Raw genomic sequence first — 22382 nt, forward strand, 5'->3', positions numbered from 1 at the left:
TGGGTTTGTGTTTGTGAGTGTGCGAGATTAATCTACAGGCACCAGCCATCGTTGTGGTTTTCTGCTATCCCAGAATGCAATGTAGGTAGATAAACTTGGCCTGGTTTGGAGAATGAACCCTGTACCATCTACTATTCTGTGGATAGCAGATGACCAAGAAGGACATTTTTTCTTTAAATTACAAAAAAAAAGTCTCAATTCCACTACATCTGACAATTTCATCCCAAGCGACCTACACTTTCTATTTCTGTGGAATCATGCTGAAACATAAAAACACTAGAAATAAATAAATAAACTAAATTAAATGAAAATTTGAAATTTTGCTGAAATAAAATAAGTTTTAGCTTAAGTACTATAATTAAGAAAACTGAAAATAAAACAAATGACTAATATAAAATAAAAAGTATTAAATCCTAATAGAAATACCTAAACAAAAAGACTAAATGCTAAAACACATAAAATTACTAAAACTAAAATGAAATCCAAAAAAGCTGAAAGCTAATTAAAAATGTTACTAAATACTATAAAAGTATATAAATAATACTAAAATAGCACTGCCCTGCCAATCATAAAATGTAATTCAAACCCTGTCAATTGTAACCTGTGCTAGAACTACAGTCGTGGCCAAAAGTTTTGGGAAAGACACAAATATTAGTTTTCACAAAGTTTGCTGCTCAACTGCTTTTAGATCTTTGTTTCAGTTGTTTCTGTGATGTACTGAAATATAATTACAAGCACTTCATACGTTTCAAAGGCTTTTATCGACAATTACATGACATTTATGCAAAGAGTCAGTATTTGCAGTGTTGGCCCTTCTTTTTCAGGGCCTCTGCAATTCGACTGGGCATGCTCTCAATCAACTTCTGGGCCAAATCCTGACTGATAGCAACACATTCTTTCATAATCACTTCTTGGAGTTTGTCAGAATTAGTGGGTTTTTGTTTGTCCACCCGCCTCTTGAGGATTGACCACAAGTTCTCAATGAGATCAAGATCTGGGGAGTTTCCAGGCCATGGACTCAAAATTTCAACGTTTTGGTCCCCGAGCCACTTAGTTATCACTTTTGCCTTATGGCACGGTGCTCCATCGTGCTGGAAAATGCATTGTTCTTCACCAAACTGTTGTTGGATTGTTGGAAGAAGTTGCTGTTGGAGGGTGTTTTGGTACCATTCTTTATTCATGGCTGTGTTTTTGGGCAAAATTTTGAGTGAGCCCACCCCCTTGGATGAGAAGCAACCCCACACATGAATGGTCTCAGGATGCTTTACTGTTGGCATGACACAGGACTGATGGTAGCGCTCACCTTTTCCACCTCCAGATGCCCCAAACAATTTTTTTTGGAGAGAAGTGGCTTCTTTGCTGCCCTTCTTGACACCAGGCCATCTTCCAAAAGTCTTGGCCTCACTGTGCATGCAGATGCGCTCACACCTGCCTGCTGCCATTCCTGAGCAAGCTCTGCACTGGTGGCACTCCGATCCCGCAGCTGAATCCTCTTTAGGAGACGATCCTGGTGCTTGCTGGACTTTCTTGACGCCCTGAAGCCTTCTTAACAATGCAGTGGAAAGTTTTTTTTCGGGATTAAGTTAATTTTCATGGCAAAGAAGGACTATGCAATTCATCTGATCACTCTTCATAACATTCTGGAGTATATGCAAATTGCTATTATAAAAACTTAAGCAGCAACTTTTCCAATTTCCAATATTTATGTAATTCTCAACTTTTGGCCACGACTGTACATAACTTCAAATACTATGAAATATCTTGAGTAGATTTGAGCATTTCCCTTTTGTTCACTCTAGACTGACAAATCACTGAAAACGTGACCTCTCGTCTGATTAGGACACGGTGATACAGTGCACTTCTTAGAGGGGCAGTCCCCGTGGAATAAACTGTGGTTAAATGGTTCGTTCAAGAGTGAAAGATGGTGAAAGATCACATAGTTCATAGAGCACCCCTTATAAGGTTTGAACCTACTATGTTTGGGTTACAAGGGCAGATCTTTAAACCACTTCCACATTACCTCGATTGGCTTACCTTCGCACATCAAAGCCCATGGTCTGCTTCTTTCCTGACACAGTCATGCGAGCAACCTTCGGGACAACTTCTGCTTCAACACGACTCTCTGGAGTCTCCCGTGATTTAGCTGCAAAGTAGAAAACAGTATGCATACACTAAATTTAGATGTTTTATAATACTTATATTATTGATATTTAACTTTACTTTAAAAAAAGGTTTACCCAAGAGAAAATGCACTCACTCTCAGGTCATGCAAGATGAATAGGTGCCGTCAGAATGATAGTCCAAACAGTTGATAAAACCTCACAATAATCTACAAGCAATCCACACATCTCCAGTCCATCAATTAACATCTTGTGAAGTAAATAAGCTGAGAAAAACACTTTTTCCAAAGCGTTATTATGGATTACATTTTCAGCAGAAGTGACGTTTCAAGGTTAAAATGCCTTAATGATGAATTTGTTTCTTCCAAACACACATCTTTTCACTTCACAAGATGTACACTGATGGGCTGGAGTCGTGTTTTTATCAACTGTTTTGACTCTCAATCTGACGGCACCCATTCACTGCATAGGATCCACTGGAGAGCAAATAATGCAATTTTCAAATGTTTCAATGAAAAAATGAACTTATCTACACCTCAGAATGGCCCAAGGGTGAGTATATTTTCAGGCAATTTTCATTTTTTGGATGAGCTATTCTACTTTTTTTCTTTAGAAACTTTTTTCAGCACAAAGCAAAACTTTTTGCACCATACTACTTTCATAAAATGTATGACAGTGTACATTTTATGAAGTTTCCTGTTTGGTACAGTATGAAGGGTTACTCATTTTCAGATGAGCAGATGTGTGTGTCAGTGCAGTCGACATGCGCTGAGCCCTGTTTTTTCACTATCTTACTGAAATTCATGAGTCAACTCCTCCACGCTGCACCAAAACAGGCTCTCAGAGCCAGAGAGGGGGGAAGGGATGAACGAAAACGAGGATGAGAGTTATTTTTTTCTGTCCCTGTAAGGTAAATGGCGGCAACGAGTCCTCGGTGTCTCGTCATAGCAGTAGAGCCGTTTCAGTGGCAACGGCCACAGCCAGTCATCTAGTACTGAGCAGCGAACGTTCTGGCCAGGAAAGGGTTAACTCCGGCACGTCACTTGTACTCCCACACTGACTGTGCACTTCCAGCACACAAAGGGTTAATGTGCTGAAATAATGCAACCTCTAACCCCCAAGAACAAAATGAGAAGACGAGTAGGTTAGGGAGATCTTTATATATTTATTTATTTATTTATTTTTTTTGTCAAGGGAAAAAACACAACTTCAGGAGAATTTGTGAGAGGTCTGACTCACCTTAGGGAAAAAAACATTGATCTTAATCATTTTTAAGGTATCGTAATGTGAGAACTAACATGTTTTTGCATTGTCATATAAACTAATGTTAATATTTATATAAAAATAAACACTATACAAAGTCTCCAGATGAGTTTGAGTTGGAATGGCCAAACCACAAGGACCCTTTAAGCACACAGTGCTGAAGACGACAACAAAACATACACACACCTGCTACAGGGACAGGAAGTGCTGGGGAATGTAGATATCGGTTCACCTGCTCTCGCGCACACACACACACACACTTGGCCACACCCACAAAATATCTCCCGTCTGAACACACATTCACACACTCAGCAACACTTTACTACACACAAACCACACCCACACAACATATCTCAACACACACACAGACGCCAGAACGCTCTGCGCTGCCAAATTCAACTCGATTCTGACAAAGAACTCAAACACTAGCAAAAATATAAGAAAAAAAAAATGCAACCATAAAATACAAAAAACGGTACCATTTTCAGCATTTTCACTCTGATTATCAAAAATGAAAAATAAAATAAAGATTTTAAAACAAGGAAATGAGCGACAGTATTAATATTCATCATTGAACAAGTATTACTTTAACTGCATTTATTATTAATACTTTCCTTAAGCCACATGCACTATTTTTTTTATTTTTTACCATATTCGCTGTGACCCAGGACCACAAAACCTTAAAAGTCTTAAGAAGCGTGGGTATATTTGTGGCAATAGCCAAAAATACATTGTATGGATCAAAATCTTTTCTTTTATGCCAAAAATTATTAGGATATTAAGTAAAGATCATGTTCCATAAAGATAAGTAGTAATATGCATAGCTAAGAACTTAATTTGGACAACTTTAAAGGTGATTTTCTCAATATTTAGATTTTTCTGCACCCTCAGATTCCAAATTTTCAAACAGCTGTGTTTAAGACAAATGTTGTTCTATTCTAACCAACCATACATCAATGTAAAGCATATTTATTCAGCTTCAAATTATGACTGGTTTTGTGGTTCAAGGTCACACATATATGTCTTTTACACATTTACTTATGCTCACATAATTTATTTGGTTTCCGAAGAAAATGTGCTACCATGTGGCTTGGGTGAAGCTGTGAAGGCATTGTGAGTGAATTTTAGCACTATGCTATGTGATAGCTAGGGTATTCTGGACAGTAGCAGAGACTATAGATATACAGAGACGGTTCACTTCTATTTTAATTGTAATTATTGAACAGAGCTGGGTAGTACCTGATAACAATCTGGATTACGTAATCAGATTCCAAAAATGACAAGTACTTGTAATTAGATTAAAAGACGTATTAAAATACTCACAATCACACTACAGTTACTTTTTTGGATACATATTCGCACAATAACAATAAATTGACAATTTATTGATTCGCCCTAATTCCTCTTTTCGTTTCTAAAATAGCCTACTGCTTATATACACTCAGAAAGTCTTCAAGTTTTGTTGACATTCACACAAAGATCAGTCACTCTTTTTTATTTACCATTCTCTCCATATATGTATTTTATACATTTACTTTACCTTACAGAGTATCTATATTGTCTATTTCAGCTTTGGAAATATGCTTTGGAAATATTGTAAACGTTAAAGCACTGTTTACTCTGGCATTACTCATTTGTGATGACAAAAACAGGTAGAAAATACAGGTACTAGAGCTGCACAATTAATCGTTAAAAGATCGCGATCTCGATTCGACCGCCCTCACGATCTTAATCCAGCATTTATACGATTCAGCCAATTATATTTTATTTATATTTTACAAAACTTTTGCTAGCCTAATTACTGCACAGACTGCTGTGAGCTGATAGAGTGACAGGTTCACTGTTCTCTCCAACATTACATAACCATTTAAACTTCATCTTCAGCGCACATTCTGTCAGATGCAATTCTGGCGCCTCTGTCTCAATATAGGCTACTGTACAACGCGGCATTCATTCACATCAAATGATAACTCAGCGGCAGATATCCACTCACGCAGCGGCGTAATTTCCACTGGGGGCACGCATTTCAAAATCCCGTTGGTGTCCACCCACTTTCAAATGGTTTTGTTAAAGTAATCTCTGGTATTGTAGAATGGACGCTTAGCGCCGCCGAGAGTTTTGCGCGGTCGTTAAAACGAAACCAAAAGTAAAACCCGCACGCGCATTCAAAAGCTATTTGCATTTAGAGAGCGACTCCCCAATGTGCGCAAATTAAGCTACATAAAATATCTAGGCTGTTATTAGTTTGTGGGCTATAATAAGTTGTGTAGTTAGCTCTGTATCATGCTTGGAAAATTCGGTCTTTATTAGCACTTTGAATATTAACAGAGTAGTACTTTGATCGTGCCAGATTTATGGACCAGCAGAGCAATGGAACCATATATGAGCATGACGATCCATTAACCCCTTAACTGTTACTCCCATTTTTTGAACAGAGACGTGACAATGAAGAATCTTAAATCTTTATAATTCATGGACAAGAACATTTAGTAATATGATTTTGATGTACATTTTCCATGTTTATGCAATGTCTGATTTTAAAATGGCATTGCAAAGGATGAATTTTGAAATTTTAAGTTTTCATCTGAAATATCATTTCTTATTATTTCTAATGTGTAATAGGGAAAAAGGCAACAAGAAAGTCTGTTTGTGAAAAAGGTCAGAACTCCTGTTATGAAGGAGATTTTTGAGGTGCACACTCTTGCCATAAATTAATCTATGAAATTCTTGTCATAAATCATTTTCCTATATAATTTGTAACACAAAAAAGGTCAAATATCTATTTAGGAGCCTTAGACCTTTCCAACGATATATAATGTGTCATGATTAGATTAGGATTTATTTGTAAAATGGTGAAGTAAACTTGGGCATCCCACAGAGTGGACAGTGACGGCCATAAAATGTTGATAGACTGGTGTTTCTAGCTAAGAATCTTTAAATCGCTTTACTCTGACATAATACCTTTGTATGTTTATTTTTTAATGTTTAATGGTGATTTTTTTTTTGTTTACATTTTTATTTTTCATTACATTTCTTTAAATTTAAATTTATTTCATTGCTATTTTACTGCTGTTTGATAACCTAATGTTCAGGGGTAAAAAAGTTCTCCAGAATCATGAGAGAATCGTGATCTTTATTCTGAGCAAAAAAAAAAAAAAATCGTGATTCTCATTTTATTCAGAATCGTGCAGCTATAACAGGTAGCACCAAAAAAAAAAAAAAAAAACCTGAGACACACACCCTTCAGGATATGTAAATGTGCTCTTCCTAGAAAAACGGATCCAGGACTATTCAAACACCAGTGAGACATGATCCTACCTTATTATCTGTCATCTCTTTTAGTCACTGACAGTGACTACACACATCTCTCACGCTGTTCTTAACCATCTTTCTAAACCTGTGAACTTCCCGCTAGCCATCACACCTCTACTTGTTAGACATTATAACCTTAATTCAATTGAGCAACGGGGTAGTACCACAGTAACAGAAAGCAAGGGGAAAAACAAACAAGTTGTGTATTTCATCATGATACACGTCTGGAAAGTCAAATGCGTTGAACATGTTTTTGTTCCAGTAGGGGGCACAAGTGTTTCAAGTCCTGGAAAGAAATGGGACAATAAACCTGTGCAAAAACCCAAGAAGGAACGGTCTTCTTTCCAAAACACTTACAACCTACATTATCTTCTCTCCAGCTTATCTTTCATCCCCTGCTTTTCCATATCAGTTATGTTTATTGGGTTTGAGTGCAGCACTGCTGTCCCATAACTTTGGGGAATCCCCATACACTCACCTCACTACTGCCATTCAGATATCCTCAATTCACAATGACATCTCACACACTATTACATATTTTCTCACATACAGCCTTGCCCATATGGTACACACCTGCTGAAAACAATACATGAACATGACAGAAGCACTCAGATGCAGCACATACAGGTCTTACCTAATCTTTTTTATAAACAGGGAAGGGCAAAGGTTGACAAAGGCCTATGAATGGGACATTCTTCAACACCTCCATCTTTAAAATAATACTTGAAACAAGCCTGTAAGAACTTCTGCAACAGCCTAGTAACACTTTCATAACCAACTTTTAAAACAACTCCATAGCAATCAATATGATTCAGAACACCCCTTGCAGCAAACTAGTCATGTAGTTTCTGAAGAAAATATGAGTGGCCTCATTAAAAAAAAAAAAGAAAACCATGATGCTAGGGTGAAGCTAAGCATTGAGCGCACATTGCAGATAGCTAGGGTATTCAGAAGAGTAACAAAGACTAGATATACAGACACGGTTCACTTCTAAGACTTATGAACAGCTGGATAGTAACTGATTACATGTAATCTGGATTACTTAATCAGATTCCGAAAAAAGGTTTTAATTTTATTTTTTAATGGATTACATGACTACATATTATTCAAACAATACTAATAAATGATTCATAATTTACTGATTCTCCCTAATTCCCTTTTTTGCATCTTTTTCCTTTGTAAAATAGCCTACTGCTTGAATACATTCAGAAAGTCTTCCAGTTTTGTTGACATGTACATAAAGATCCGTCATTATTGAAGTGGCGCCACACAATATTTGACTGTTTTACAAAAAAATTTTCAGGATTAGGAAGTGTTTCAACATTGCATCAACTACTGATGGACAAATTGATTTTTATTTGAATTATCACATGCATTTCTGTCTTTGGACGGCTTTTGTCTTTCAAACACATTGTCATCTGATTCTATATGACGTAATATGTGACCCTGGACCACAAAACCAGTCTTAAGTCCTGGGGTATATTTGTAGCAATAGCCAAAAATACATTGTATGGGTCAAAATTATTGAATTTTCTTTTATGCCAAAAATCATCAGGATATTAAGTAAAGATCATGTTCCATGAAGATTTTTTGTAAAATTCCTACTATAAATATATCAAAATGTAACTTTTGATTAGTAACATGCATTGTTAAGAACTTAATTTGGACAACTTTAAAGGTGATTTTCTCAGTATTTTGATTTTTTTGCACCCTCAGATTCCAGATTTTCAAACAGATGCATCTCGGCCAAATATTGTCCTATCCTAACAAACCATACATCAATAGAAAGCTTATTTATTGAGCTTTCGTGTGATGTATACATCCCAGTTTTGTAAAATTTAGCCTTATGACTGGTTTTGTGGTCCAGGGTCACATATATGTTCTTGAAATATTTTAATAATTAAGTATCACATTCGCATGTTCATTGGTCCTCTGAATTTAAATCAATGTGATAAACAAGTTAGGTCAAAAGTAATCAAAAAGTAGTCTGATTATATTACCTAAAATGTGTAATTTAAAGGATTACATTACTAATTACAATTTTTGTCATGTAATTTGGAATCAGTAACAGAATACAATTTTTATGTAATCTACTAGGGCTGAGAAAATAAATCGATGCATCGTCATAAAAGCACAACGCACAAGCGCTCTTGTTCGTGAGCATTTGAGTATGTGGTTAAAAACTAGATTGGTGCGCCATCTGCTGTTAAAAACTAAGCTCAGAATTGATTCCAGAGAGAACCGCGATGCATTCAGAATCGATTCATGAATCGCATTTATCGTAGCAGACCTATAATCTACCCAGCTCGGTTTATAAATGGGCGAAACTGCGATGTGCAATATGACGTAATTTGTCCCGCATTTTAAATAAAAGAGTCAGTCGCTGATTGGTAAAGTCACTGCGCCATTTCGGCGGCCTTTAGAAGCCCTGGTTCCAATAGAAACCAAAGACTCACGCTTATGACTGCACATGGGCATTGGCCGGTCAACAATCAGTTTTTGAGATTTTACGATTCCCCCATTCATATAGATAGGACTTGGTCTTGGATGTCTAATTGAAATAGCTCCCCAGAGGCATTGCCTCATTGGCAATATGGCCACGGAGTGAACAGACTTTACTTGAAAGAGACAGTAGGTGCATTTCCATTACAGATTTGTGCAAAACTTTCGCAATTTTCTATAAATGTCGATAAGAAACTATTGCAAAATGGCGGTGTTTCCATTAACTGATGTTATGCGACTAAACATATTTTTTTCCTCTTGCAACAAGTCATGATGGCTGATGCAGGTAGGTTTATGTATATCGCAGCCACCACACTAGAAATTTTTTTTAATCAAGGGAGACATAGAAAGCAGCGAGGAGCGCTGCTTCTGAAATCTGCAGATGTGTGCAGTATAAATAAGGGGTTATTCAAGCAATAATGGCAAGGAAAGCCCCTCATACTTGTGAGCGGCCACATATGAGTTGTTTTTTGGAGGTTATAGTACAAAAAAGAATCATCATGTATCATAGGCCGCGTTTAAACTGGCAGAAAAAAATCGGATTTTTTGCCCACATCTGACAAAAATCCACACAAGATCCGATTTTTCTGTATCCGAACCGTTTCTAAATGTGGTTTTAAATCAGATACTTATCCGATATCTGGACATCCGACCTACATCTAAACACGCATTTCCGATTCTCTGTGTCAATTATGTTACGTGACTGTTGTTCCACGACACTGAGGGAAACCCTAGGTAGTAGAACTCCCTGATCACATTCTGAAGTTCCTCTCTGCCCCCTGCAGCACCGCCCGCCACCATCATTTTGTTTTTTTGTTTTTTTTATAGTAATTAAAATAATTTAGTTTAGTTAGAGAACAATTAGAGAACAGACAGTACAATTCAAAACAGTCCCAATTGAGAATGAGTTGAGCTGACTGACAAAAAGACAGCGCTAAGAAAGACATGACGACAGATGATTTAGTTTCGAAACTAAATGCAAAAGAGCCTGTTTGGCAATATTTTGGATTTTAATAAGCCTGTTGAGTTTGCCGTTTAAGTGATATTGGAAGGTTCTTAACTTGAAATTTATTTATTTTATTTGACATCAAGGTGTAGGCCACCTCCAACCTTTTTTATTCCTTTTGCTAATAAACGTTCGTTATGTCTTATTTGGTGCCAGTGTTTAGTTTTGTATACCTATTTACACCTTGTGAAAGTAATTTGTTATTTTATATTATGCACTGCCTATAGCAAATGTTTTGTTAACAAAAGTTATATGATTTATACATAGGCTACGAGATTTTGCCGTTGTATTTTGTTGTTGCTTGAATTGCATTAAAAGCAAAAGGAAAGCGAGGAAAAGAGGGAAAATACAAATAAACTAAAAACAAACAATTGCTGTACGCCATTTGCCGCTACTTTGAAAGTGAAAGTAAAATGCGCACAACATTTTTAAACTTGAAAGAGATTGCAGGTCCCTATGGCATAAGGGTGACGCATTTGCGCACTGGGATCGCTTTTCTTAATGGGGTGTCTTATGACAGAGACTGTGAGTACATAGAAACTCGAAGCTAGTCTTGTTTACGCAAAAATTATGTACCCATTCCTTTTTGTCAAAGGAGTCGACTTGATTCCACCACTCCTGTCTCATTCGTCTTTTCCACAGTAGCCGTAACCATAGATATATATACGTAGATACCCCATTGGACTGCTCCAAGCGCGTAGATGTGTCCGCCATATTGAAACGATCAACTTGACGTCATTCGCCATACTATAGGTTCGCAGACCAACGGCTGTGCAGGACTGTGGCATTTCGAATATTCACTGATTACTATGGTGAATGACATAGATCTATGGGTGAATGACGTAAAGTTGACCGCTGCATTATGGCGGATGGCTTACGTATAACGGCCCATAGAAACAGTCGCTAATGAGGCATCTACATATATATATCTATGGCCGTAACACTGATGCAGAAAAAGAACTAACGCTGTCCTTATGAAGGCAGCATTAACAGCCGCTTTCGCTTTCTTTGTTTAATTATTTGCTGTTGGGTATACTTTTGCTGACTTTGGAAAAGATGAATAAGAAAAAGTCCATCCAGAATTCAAGGGTCAGTCGTTGCGCTCATTGTCGTGAAAACCAGTGGAATGATTTTAATTTGGAGATTAGTGTCAACACAGATATCGGATTCTAGGCATGTCTAAAGTGAATGTAAACAGGCGGGCCAAAAAAATAGGATATGGTGAAAAGAATAAGATCATGCATTAAGACGTGCAGTGTAAATGCAAAAAACTGCTTCTGTTGTAGTTTTGTGAAATATTCATTTTTTTTTAAAACCGGCTCAAAACATCAAACAGGTTTGATATCCTCAGACTGTATGGGTTGGGTTTTCAGAAACGATCTCCGTCCACACTAAACGAAAATGCATGTCACATGACCATTTAGGCAGCATACAGTACGTCATTAAGGACGTTTTAATTTAAGAAAAGTAACTGTAATAAAATGTACTTACTTCTTGGAGTGTAAAAACACTTTTCTTAAATGAGCCTCAGAAATGAGACACAACAAAAGAGCATTATGTTGTTGTTTACACAGTCATCAAGGATACGCAGAGTGAGTGTGAGAAGTTACACTATCCTTTTTAGAAGTTTACATTTTGGTCCGTTTACACTGAAATGCTATCCCGGAGTTTTCAAAATAAAACGGGGTCTGCAGCGTTTTCCAAATTCTTTGTTCTCACCGAAGTAGTTTAAACGAAAAGCATAACCGTAGCAAAAGTTATGCGTGTTAAACTGAAACACACTAGTGTAAATGTAGCCACAGTCTGAAGCTTAAAAATAAATAAAAAACCCAGAGCCTGTGACCATCACACATACATACTACATGATTTGATCTGTCAACTCAAATCTGCAGACTTTCGAAAACTAGCATCAACTTCTTTAGACTGTAAATCAGTGGAAATGATTTTGACTTTGTTTCCTACTACTTACATCTATGTGATGTGATAGTATCACCTATTTCATCATCCACCAGATGATAAAAAAAATGAACAAAAAACTTAACAACAGGCCATTTAGAAAAGCAAGCAACAAGCTACAAGATTTGCGGTATCATTCATCTTAGTAGCACAAACTGTTCAGTGCTAATTGTGTGCCAAAGTTTAATTCCTAGTGTTTAGGGTTTGTTCAAATCTGTTATTGGCAAACCCCACTAATAATTCCTTTTAGCTCAATTAAATAGATATAGATTACTGTACATGAAGCCTGTGCAGGTCTTCGGTCTAACTGGGTTAAATCATCTCTAGTTCTACTGACAGGCTACAGGGGAGTGCAAAGTATGAGAAAACAAGAAACAGTCTGACAGAGAAAGAGAAAACTAGCTACAAATGATCTTTAATGACAGTCTCAAATAGGGTCAATAACCTCTCTCGTTTCTTGCTCTCTGACCAATCTATGTAGTGCTGCACGTCTCGCAGCACAGGCACCATGACATATCATCACCATTTCTGCAAAAGCCACAAAGTGCAAAAAAGGGAGAAAACGTCAAAGAGCAGTAACAGGGCCAGCTGTAAACCAGTCACTCTTTCCTGTGTGGGTGGCAAAAAGAAGGCAGAGAAAACAGAGGGGAAAAAAGGGATAGATGACTTGAGGTGGTCAGATGGCAGAGATAGAATTTACAAAACGAGTTAAAGACAGCAAGTGAGAAAGGTGAGATGCACCATGCTTTTCAAACGCAGGCCTTCACCCACGCTTGGCCTCGGCAAACAGAGAGTTAACAAGAACACGTGAGAAAGAGAGATGAAAAAGTGTGTGCACTCAAAGCATCCTAACAGTAAAGAAGGCTTTTTTACATTTTCTGAAAACAGTGGACACTTGCCCATGCAAAACACTAGCGCTATTATCGTGCTAGAGTTTTTCAGGTGTTAACCAGGGAGTTGCTACGAACATTCAAAAAGGGTTATAAGGTTGCAGTTTACTGTTGCAAGTCAAAAGAGCCTATTAACATGTATTCTGGTCACTAGACCTTAACTTAAGTCTAGGGGATTTTCACCAGTTTAATTGTCCACCAGACCAGATGCAAAACCATAAGTCTGGTTTCTCGGAAATGTAAAAATGGAGGTACCATTCATGTGTGCAACCCTCATGTTGTTCTAAACCTGTAAGACACAAAATAAGATAATCTTTTGTCCATAAAACGAAAGTCAGTGTTTGGACCCCATTGACTTTCATTGCATGGACAAAAACTGTGTTCTGCAGAGAAGTAAATGATGGCAGAATTTTTAGAATCTTTACGATTAGGATTTTAAATCTCTAAATACAGCAGCACTAGTAATTTAACACTATCAGTTTTTGAACAGTAAGATTTTTAATGTTTTTAAATAAGTTTCTTCAGCTCACCAAGCCTGCATTTATTTGATCCAAAGTATAGCAAAAACAGATTTTTTCAGTATTTTTACTATATAAATAAATTTCAAAGCTAAATTTTTTGAGCATCATTACTCTAGTCACATGATCCTTCAGAAATCATTCTAATATTCTGATTTGCTGCTCAATTTTTTATTGTTATTATTAATGTTGAAAACAGCCGAGTACATTTTTTTAAGGTTTCTTTGATGAATAGAAAGTTAAGAAAAACAGCATTTATCAGAAATCGAAATCTTTAGATCAAATCTCTTTTGATCAATTTAATGCATCCTCGCTAAATCAAAGTATTAATTTTTATCATTTCTATAATTGAAATAGTAAAAATATTACTGCTTTTGCAATAAAAACCTTGCTGTCCAAAAACTTCTGACTGATAGTGTTTGTGAATTTTAACTCCATGAACATTTAAACCCAACAAGAACTGTGAGTGATTAAATGTTCCAAACTTGTTGTCTCTTAATTGATTCTTTTAGTTTACTTAGGCTTAAGTAAGTCTAATTCACCAACAATTCCAATGAACACCCTCTTTTCAAGTGATTATCAGGATTAAACTTGTTTTAGAGATCAGGTCAGTGTGCAACAAGGAAATAAAGCCTCTAATCATGCATGGGGTGTGTGTGCGTGTGTTGGTTTTCAGACCAACTTCAGATCTGTGCATGTGTGCATCATCTCCCATGGTGGATGGTCTACCACATTGAAAGCAAAGCCTTTCTCAAAATCTCTTCCAATATGCTCTGGGCGTGTTAACACCTTTATGTGGCCACAAAGACTCTCTGTTTTATATGTACATACGCGCGCACACACACGCAGTCAAGCAGACACACGTAAGTGATAAACACCACAAGCTAACACGCCCTTTAAGGTGAGCAAAAAACAAGCTCAGCCTCAACACACACATCAAGTTCCCCTCCTCCTCCACATGTTCACACACACCTAAACATCAATCTCAAAAATGAAACGGGAAAATCTTTATTTCAGAATATATACAAAATGCCAGGGTCATAGCCAAAGCAGTCACATATGTACATCAGTGCTTTAAAACAAATTAAAAAGGCAGCAAATAATCAATTTTAATGAAAAAAAGGGGAAAACGTCAAACTAAAATGCACTTTTACAGTGCTGGGTGTCAAAACACAGAATAGGAAAAACTCCAGGTGTCCCCCAAACCCAAATGTCTTCCCTCTTTCTGTGTTTGTGGTAAACCATCACTGCGCCTCATTTCAAAAGGCAGCAAAACAGCTGTAGAGAGAATCTGTTGTTTTTTTTTTTCTTCTTTATTTTTGCACTGTATCTGCTCCTACCATGTATTTTCTTTTTTTTTTTTTGCTATGTAGAGCGACTCTAGAATTTGTCTAGCATAATTCGTCAAAATGTCATAAAACTACATAATCAAGTACAAAAATATACATTCAGCTTCATGAACCATTTTAAAAAGTCTGAAAAATTTAAAATTATGAAACACTTTAAAAGCAATACTAAATTACTATCTGAGGTTGTGATGTTTCAGACAAAAAAAAAATCAGTCCTTTTTATTAGACTTATTAAAGTCCTTTTTAACTTTCCAGTGCAATGGTTAGCTGTAAATAAATATAAAAATAGAAAATACAAAAGTATAAAGTATTACATGGGCAATGAGATAAAATAGCAGTCTCAGTGCTTTAAATAATTTCAGGGCTCAAATGTACAAACCATCTGAGTGCTGACTTTTAACACCTGAAAGTTCACATTTTGCTCAAATTATGAACACTAATCTATTCAGTTCATTCTATATATACTAGTATTAACCATTCAGTCTGACATCTTCTCGATAAAGCCTTTGAAATATGGCCAAAACAGTGGCTGTGGTAATTATAATTTTTTTAAAATGTAAAAAAATACAAATGAACCTCAGCTGCAAAACACCTACAGTTTGGGAGATGTTTAAAAGTTTTTTTTTTTTAAAGTCAGTCTCGAGTAAAAGCTTTTCTCTGATTCGCTTTGACTATGTCATCCGGAGAGGGTGTGTCAAAAGAAAACGGGGTGATGTGATGGAGAGGTGGACACTGCACTTGTTCTTTCACTCTCTTCATCTGTCTGCTGTATAAGAAAGCACTATGAATCGCTCTATTGTGCCGACTCTTCTCGTATCTCACAGGCACGCACATCGCCAGTGCAAAATTCGATGGTTTAACACACACACGTTTTTTCTGACTAGCAGAGATGTGGGTAAAACTCGATAAGGTTGGCGAGCGACCATCAGGAGATGTTTGGGACATGAGTGCACTAAGATCAACACTCTGATTTAAGCTTAGTGGTCGGGGCTTTGGAACAGTAGCTGCAGATTTGTTCAATATATCGCTCTTGAGCGATAAAGTGCATGTTGGGAGTCGTGGGCCAAGTGACACTTGGTGTTGGGACACCAGGTCAGACAGGGATGGTGCTTCTGAAAAGCCAGGATTTAAAGCAGATGTTTGGAAAGGCTTCTGATTGATTTGAGGACAAGTTTTATGTGAATCATGTGCGTTTTGGAGTCCAGGCAAACTGTCATAGAGTTTGGGACTGTTGTCCTTATGCTCCTGGATCAGATCAGCCAATGAAAGACTTCCAGAAGTCTTTGCCTGCCCAGGTACTCCCAATGGTCCACTGCTTTGCAGGACAGTGCTCAAACTACCTAATGAGACAGGAAGAGGGGCGGACGGCTTGGAATCCTGCAGTGCTAGACTACTGAGAGAGCAGGTTAAAAGAGAAGAGGATGTCGCACCCAGACCAGCTGGGATAGATGTGCCCAAAGAGAGACCAGAGGAGAGAGTTGCACCAGAGCCAATGGACAAACCCGAAATAGGTGGGATGCTAGGACCCTGAGACAGCACTGCAAGTGGAGCAGCAGGACCAAGAAAAGAACCAAAAGGACTGGTAGAGAGGGGAACCGTGTTATCCAATGAGAGACCAGTGGAGGGAATTAGAGGTGGGACATTTGTAGACTTTTGTCCATGCTCAGCTATTAGTTGAGCCAGTGAACTTTGTCCTAAAGTAGACTGCCCACGATCACCCAAATTCTGAGTTGAAACCACCTTTAAATGGTCTTTTCCCAAGCCAGGGGGAGGTTTCAGAGCACCAGGTATGGATTTGTTTGGGTCATGCATGGCTAACAGATCGCTGAGGTTGTAAGATTGATCACTGTTTTGTTTGCAAGAATGTGCACTTGATAGAGACTTAGTATTATTGTGTAAGTGAGGAAATAAGGCTCCTTACCTTACAAGGGCCAATTGAAGCCAGAGAGTGCAACCGAGAGGATGAGGAAGGCGATCAAATTTCATTGGTTAGCCGAGACCACAGAGAAAGCAAGAAAAAGGCAATACGTTATACACTAAAATTAAAGACATTAGCGATTTTAAAAAAATGTTATCAATTAAAGCATAGAGAAAAACTGTTACATTTTTATATTTATGATGCTGGACCACAAAACCAGTCATAAGGGTAAATTGAAAATAAGCTTTCCATTGATGTATGCTTTGTTGGGATGTGACAATATTTGGCCGAGATATAACTATTTGAAAATCTGGAATATGAGGGTGCAAAAAAGTCAACATACTGATCGCCTTTAAAGTTGTCCAAATTAAGCTCTTAGCAATGCATATTACTAATCAAAAATTAGGTTTTGTATATGTATGTGTGACCTGATCAGGCAAAATAAAAATAAAAAGAGTCACAGTGAGTCACATTTTGGTATCAATGGAAAGAGGATTGCTTTAACCATAAGCTTTAAAATGATATCCTATTCAAAGTCATACTGTGAATTGTTCTAAAGATTTGAATTATGGTCGTCTGCTCTCTTTTTCCAATTAAAAACCTGAGAAAATCACTTTTAAAGTTTTTTTGCCCGTTTTTGTTGTTCATATCTTTCAAAATCCATTGCATTTAAAGGGATAAACTATTTATTTTACAGCTTAATTTGACCAAAGAAATTTGCATTATATATTTAAATGCTATTAAACCAGACTGAAGCTCAAATTATTTTAAAGTATGTATTTGAATAAAACATTGCGCATACACGCAGTCACAGAGAGAAAGTGTGTCTGTCATTTGATGGCAGAAAACACGGCTGCTTCAGTTAGACATGACCCTATTAACTTCCCCAACATGTCCCTTTGACATCGCTGTCGCTTTCATCTGAGGATGACACATCTTCAGATCCAAAAAAATCACTGACTAGCCTTAGCCACTCTCACTAGCTTGTTTACACAGAGCACTGCTAATCTAACTGGGGGATGGCTAGACCAATCGCATGCCGGTCAGTCGAAACGGGGCTTCCCATTGACAAATGATCAGTGTTTATGTGACTGTTTGTGTACATTTCTAAGCTTTTTGATTGGTTTTATACAGAGATAGTGACGTTTCAGGGGATACCCGAAATATAGGCCAATGCTCAGAAGTGATGAGAGGAGTTGAGAAAAGCAATGTTCATTTCCAGCGAATTTAGTAAAACTAAGTCACTTTAATAGTAATTTAAATACCTTTACTCAATCTATCTGGACTACAGAACTTTGGGAGATTATTTCTGAATGTCTGTTCTTTTAAATTAGCTAAAAAAGGAAAAATTGATTTTTCCACATTATCGGACTGTATCTTAAAATAGAACGTCGCGACTTCCGACTTTCGCCAGATCGGGTCACATACATTTGCGGTTGGAAATTTACAAAATATCTTCATGGAACATGATCTTTACTTAATATCCTAATGATTTTTGGCATAAAAGAAAAATCGATAATTTTGACCCATACAGTGTATTTTTGGCAATTGCTACAAATATACCTGTGCTACTCAAGACTGGTTTTGTGGTCCAGGGTCACATTTTATAATTATAATAGAATTAAATAGCTTTCTTCTTTAACATTACAATTCATTTATACTTAATTATGATAATAACAATAATAAATATTTGTATTAGTCACATTTAATCAAACCTCCAAGATTTTAGGTTCTCCCCAGTTTTGGAAAAACCCTGGAATTTAGCATTTTCCCCTGAGACCTCATGCCCACTTTGTTGGGTGTTTTTTTTCTATTTGTGGTCTTGTTAGAGTGGTTTTCATTTTCATTTTTAAATTAAAATACATAATAGGGCATACTCTTAAGTGGAAGTAACACAGATGTATTATTGGTGGCTATAATGGCTATAAGGGTGTGTAGGTTTTTTTGTTGGTGATGTGTATTGGTTTTGGGTGGAAGGGCGTATGTGTGTACCTTTCTGTGGTGCAGCTGTGGTGATAGGCTCAGGCTGTGGGTTGGTTCTGGCTGGAGGGGCGTGGGTATTGGTGTTCTCCTCAGTTAGGATAAAATCAAGGGCTCTGTGAGGGTCACAGTCATATTTTAGAGCTGCCTGAGTCAGTGTGGAGTCTGGAATTGAATCTCCCAGCACAGCTCTCATCTGATCCAAACAGGAGTACAAGCGACCTGCCCAAACACAAACAAACAGGAAAATAAGAACTGATTACAAACTGATACAAAGTATCCCTAATGAAATACAGTCAAACCAAAATTTATTCAGACACCTTCAACATTTCTCACATTACCACAGTTTAGAAAATAGTAAAAAATGGCAAGAACTCGGAGTGAAACCAATTCATCTTGATAAGGTCAGATAACTTTGATAGAAAGATATGTAATGAATTAGGTTGAATAGCTGTCAGCTATTAAAATTAAATACACAATTAGATAATACCAATTTAGGTCAACCAATTAAAAGGCAATGCTTAATTTTGTTCAGTATGTAGTATAAAAAGATTGCATTAGCTATTAAAGAAAAACACTATAAGTGTCTGATTAATTTTTCGCAGCCAACATATTCTATATTTTACTGGTAGACCGCTGTATGGAGAATTTTGGGGTATAGTATGTCACATATAATGTGTGTTTAATATAAATAGTGTCCTGCACCCACTAGTAAAAATAAATATCAAAAAAGTATATCTGGTGTCTGAATAATATTTGGTTTGACTATGTAAACATTCGTTAAAACTAAATCTGAATTTTAGACTGGCACATCATTACATCAGTAAAAAAACACAGTTGTTTATGTGCACACAAAGCCATCTAGGAATGTGCAAAACTACTCTAACTTTCAAAAGTTTTGGGTGTCAGTAAGTGTTTTTTTTTCCATAAAAATTGTACTGACCTCGAATGGTAGTGTACATATGTTTTAAAAATCTGCTATTTTTGGGTTGTCTGAACAACTAGTTGTTTAACCTGTCTTAAGGAACTTGGTTAGACTGATTTAGTCCACCTATAAAATCCACCAATTCTTACCAAACACATTAGTGAACATTTCAATAAAGGAATCTGACAGAAACTCCACAAATCTCTCTCTTTCGGCTTGTTCCCTTTTTTATCAGGGGTCACCACAGCGGCATGATCCGCACAGCCGATTTGGCACGTTTTACGCCGGATGCCCTTCCTGCCGCATCCCAGCCCTGAGAGTACACTAATTTGTGCAACCCCAGTGCTGGGACATGAAACTCCACAAATAAATAAGTAAATAACTACTTAACCTTTGTTTCCACAACAACAACAAAAACAGACTAACAAATTATGTATAATAACAGGAACATTATAAACAGTAGAAAACATGCATGCAATTATCTTGATGGCTCTAAACTTTTTATAAAATCATTCTGAAAGTCTATAGTAGCAACAAACCTAACTTTAAGACTGTCTGCTCTCTTAGAAGTTAAATCTCTATCCATCCCCTTTAAAGGGGACACCAGATACTATTTTCCATAAGTTGATATAATTCTTTAGGGTCTTCATGAAATGTCTGCATACTTCCATACTAAAATTCCTTAATGGTCATGTAAAACAACACCCTTTTTACCTTGTCAAAAACAGCTCTGTTCACAGTGACCTGTTTGGTGCATGTCTCTTTAAATGATATTGAGCTACTCTCTTAAATTTTTTGTGCATTCGGTGGCACATTACCATCAAAAACAAAACGAATCCACTGCGTCTTCAGTGGCTCTGATGTTGGGAGAAAACAAAGACTCTTATGTTACTTTTACATACAACTACAAAACACCTGCATCTTGCATCTGATCTCCCTTTTAAAGCTCTACTATTAAAAATATTATAGCTGAAAAAAAAAGATAACCTTACTAGCCAGCTAGCTAACTAGGTGACCATATTAACCCATGAAGTCAGTGTGTACCTTGCTGTAGTGGGTCTAGTGTACTTGTGATGGAGGGAGAGGTTGGCATCTCCTCTTCCTCCTCCTCATATTCTGCCTCTTCCAGGGTCTCTACATGTCGAGCCTGCCTCGAGTCTTGACGTGAGTAGATAAACTGCGCAGCTATGGAAAACATGAATTCACAAACATATCCATAACAGACAAAACTTAACATCAATATTATTCAATTATTGATTCAACATGTGAATTAAATTTTTGGGGAAAAAAGTTTTGATAAATGGCATTGTAACGGGTCACACAAGCCAGTAAATTTCATAGGTTACTGGGTTCAAATCAAATCTTTTATCAAGCAACTTAATCAAGCAAATAAGGCCAAAATGATATGGGACCCTGGACCACAAAACCAGTCATAAGGGTCAATTGAGATTGATAATATCATCTGAAAACTCAATAAATAAGCTTTCCATTGATGTAATACAGCTATTGGATTCTGAGGGTGCAAAAAAAGTCAAAATATTGAGAAAATCTGCATTAAATTTGTAGAAATGAAGTTCTTAGCAATGCATATTACTAATCAAAAATTAAGTTTTGATATATTTACGGTAGGAAATTTACAAGATATCTTCATGGAACCAAAAAAAAATCTATAATTTTGACCCATACAATTTATTGTTAGCTATCGCTATAAATATACCCATGCTACTTACGACTGATTTTGTGGTCCTGGGTCACATATGCAGATGATAATTAAATAAACAATCTTCAATCTAAAATATATATATTCCAGCATTTTGTAATTGAACTTTATGACTGATCTAAATCACCAGCACTCTTATAACACTGGATTTATACATTTATTTAATACAAAACACAAACCAGTTGCAGGAGAGATGCAGTAGTCGTCCTCCACTGACTGCCCAAACATGTCATCATCCTCAAAATCTATGAACAAGGAAGAAATAAAAACAATTCAGTTATATTCATAGTTAGTTAAAGCAATCCTGCTGCATCAACAAACGGAAAACCATTGATGGGGCCAAAAAAAGCTTTGCTTAGTCAGCCTCGCCACCAGAAGCAATACAAGAGTTACTAACAAAAACTGACAGTCAAAAGGCACAAATACAGGGTTGAAATAGAGTAAATGTATTAATCCTAAGAAGAAAAAGAAACCAGATGTTATTTTGTCTTACATAAGCTGAATAGCTCGTTTGTGCTTCCCAAAATATAAAACAATACAAAAGCAAGATGTAATGCTTGTGATAGCTGTGTTTACTTTTACTAGATACAATTCGAGTTTAAAATCACAGAACTTGTTATCAGGTCAGCACAGCTGTTACCATCTGAAACAGTGACACGACAGCAGTCTGTCATAATCTGCAGCACTGAACACTGTATAAATAAACCAGCTAACTAGCATTCATACAGGCCTCTGTCCATAAAAGCGGTTAAATATCAGATTCCCTCAATATACCTTCGTCGTAGTTATAACCTCGGACATTCCTGTGACGCGACATTTTTTGTTCGACGGCGTTCTTTCACGTAAACAAAGTACGCGAGGCAAGAAGTCAATTATCAGTGTAAAGTTTAGGCATGCGTCTCACTCCACCGCCGCCATGTTGA

General features: G+C 36.9%; 1 protein-coding gene across 3 annotated transcripts in view; it reads right to left on the bottom strand.

The window, feature by feature from the left end:
- Positions 1-22382, bottom strand: part of hbs1l (HBS1-like translational GTPase) — a 36485-nt gene extending 14103 nt beyond the window's left edge. The window contains exons 1-6 of one of the 3 annotated variants that reach the window (XM_073822921.1): positions 22234-22382; positions 21639-21704; positions 20784-20924; positions 18827-19036; positions 15786-16832; positions 2035-2143 (exon numbers count right to left, since the gene is read on the bottom strand). In XM_073822921.1, the coding sequence (XP_073679022.1) occupies positions 2035-2143; positions 15786-16832; positions 18827-19036; positions 20784-20924; positions 21639-21704; positions 22234-22276 (1616 nt within the window). In that variant the 5' untranslated portion in view covers positions 22277-22382. Of the gene's footprint in view, positions 1-2034; positions 2144-14571; positions 16833-18826; positions 19037-20783; positions 20925-21638; positions 21705-22233 lie in introns of those variants that run through there. The other 2 variants (XM_073822919.1, XM_073822920.1) reach the window with 2 other exon arrangements.

This window comes from Garra rufa, chromosome 18 (assembly GCF_049309525.1).
Source record: "Garra rufa chromosome 18, GarRuf1.0, whole genome shotgun sequence".
Taxonomy (NCBI): Eukaryota; Metazoa; Chordata; class Actinopteri; order Cypriniformes; family Cyprinidae; genus Garra; species Garra rufa.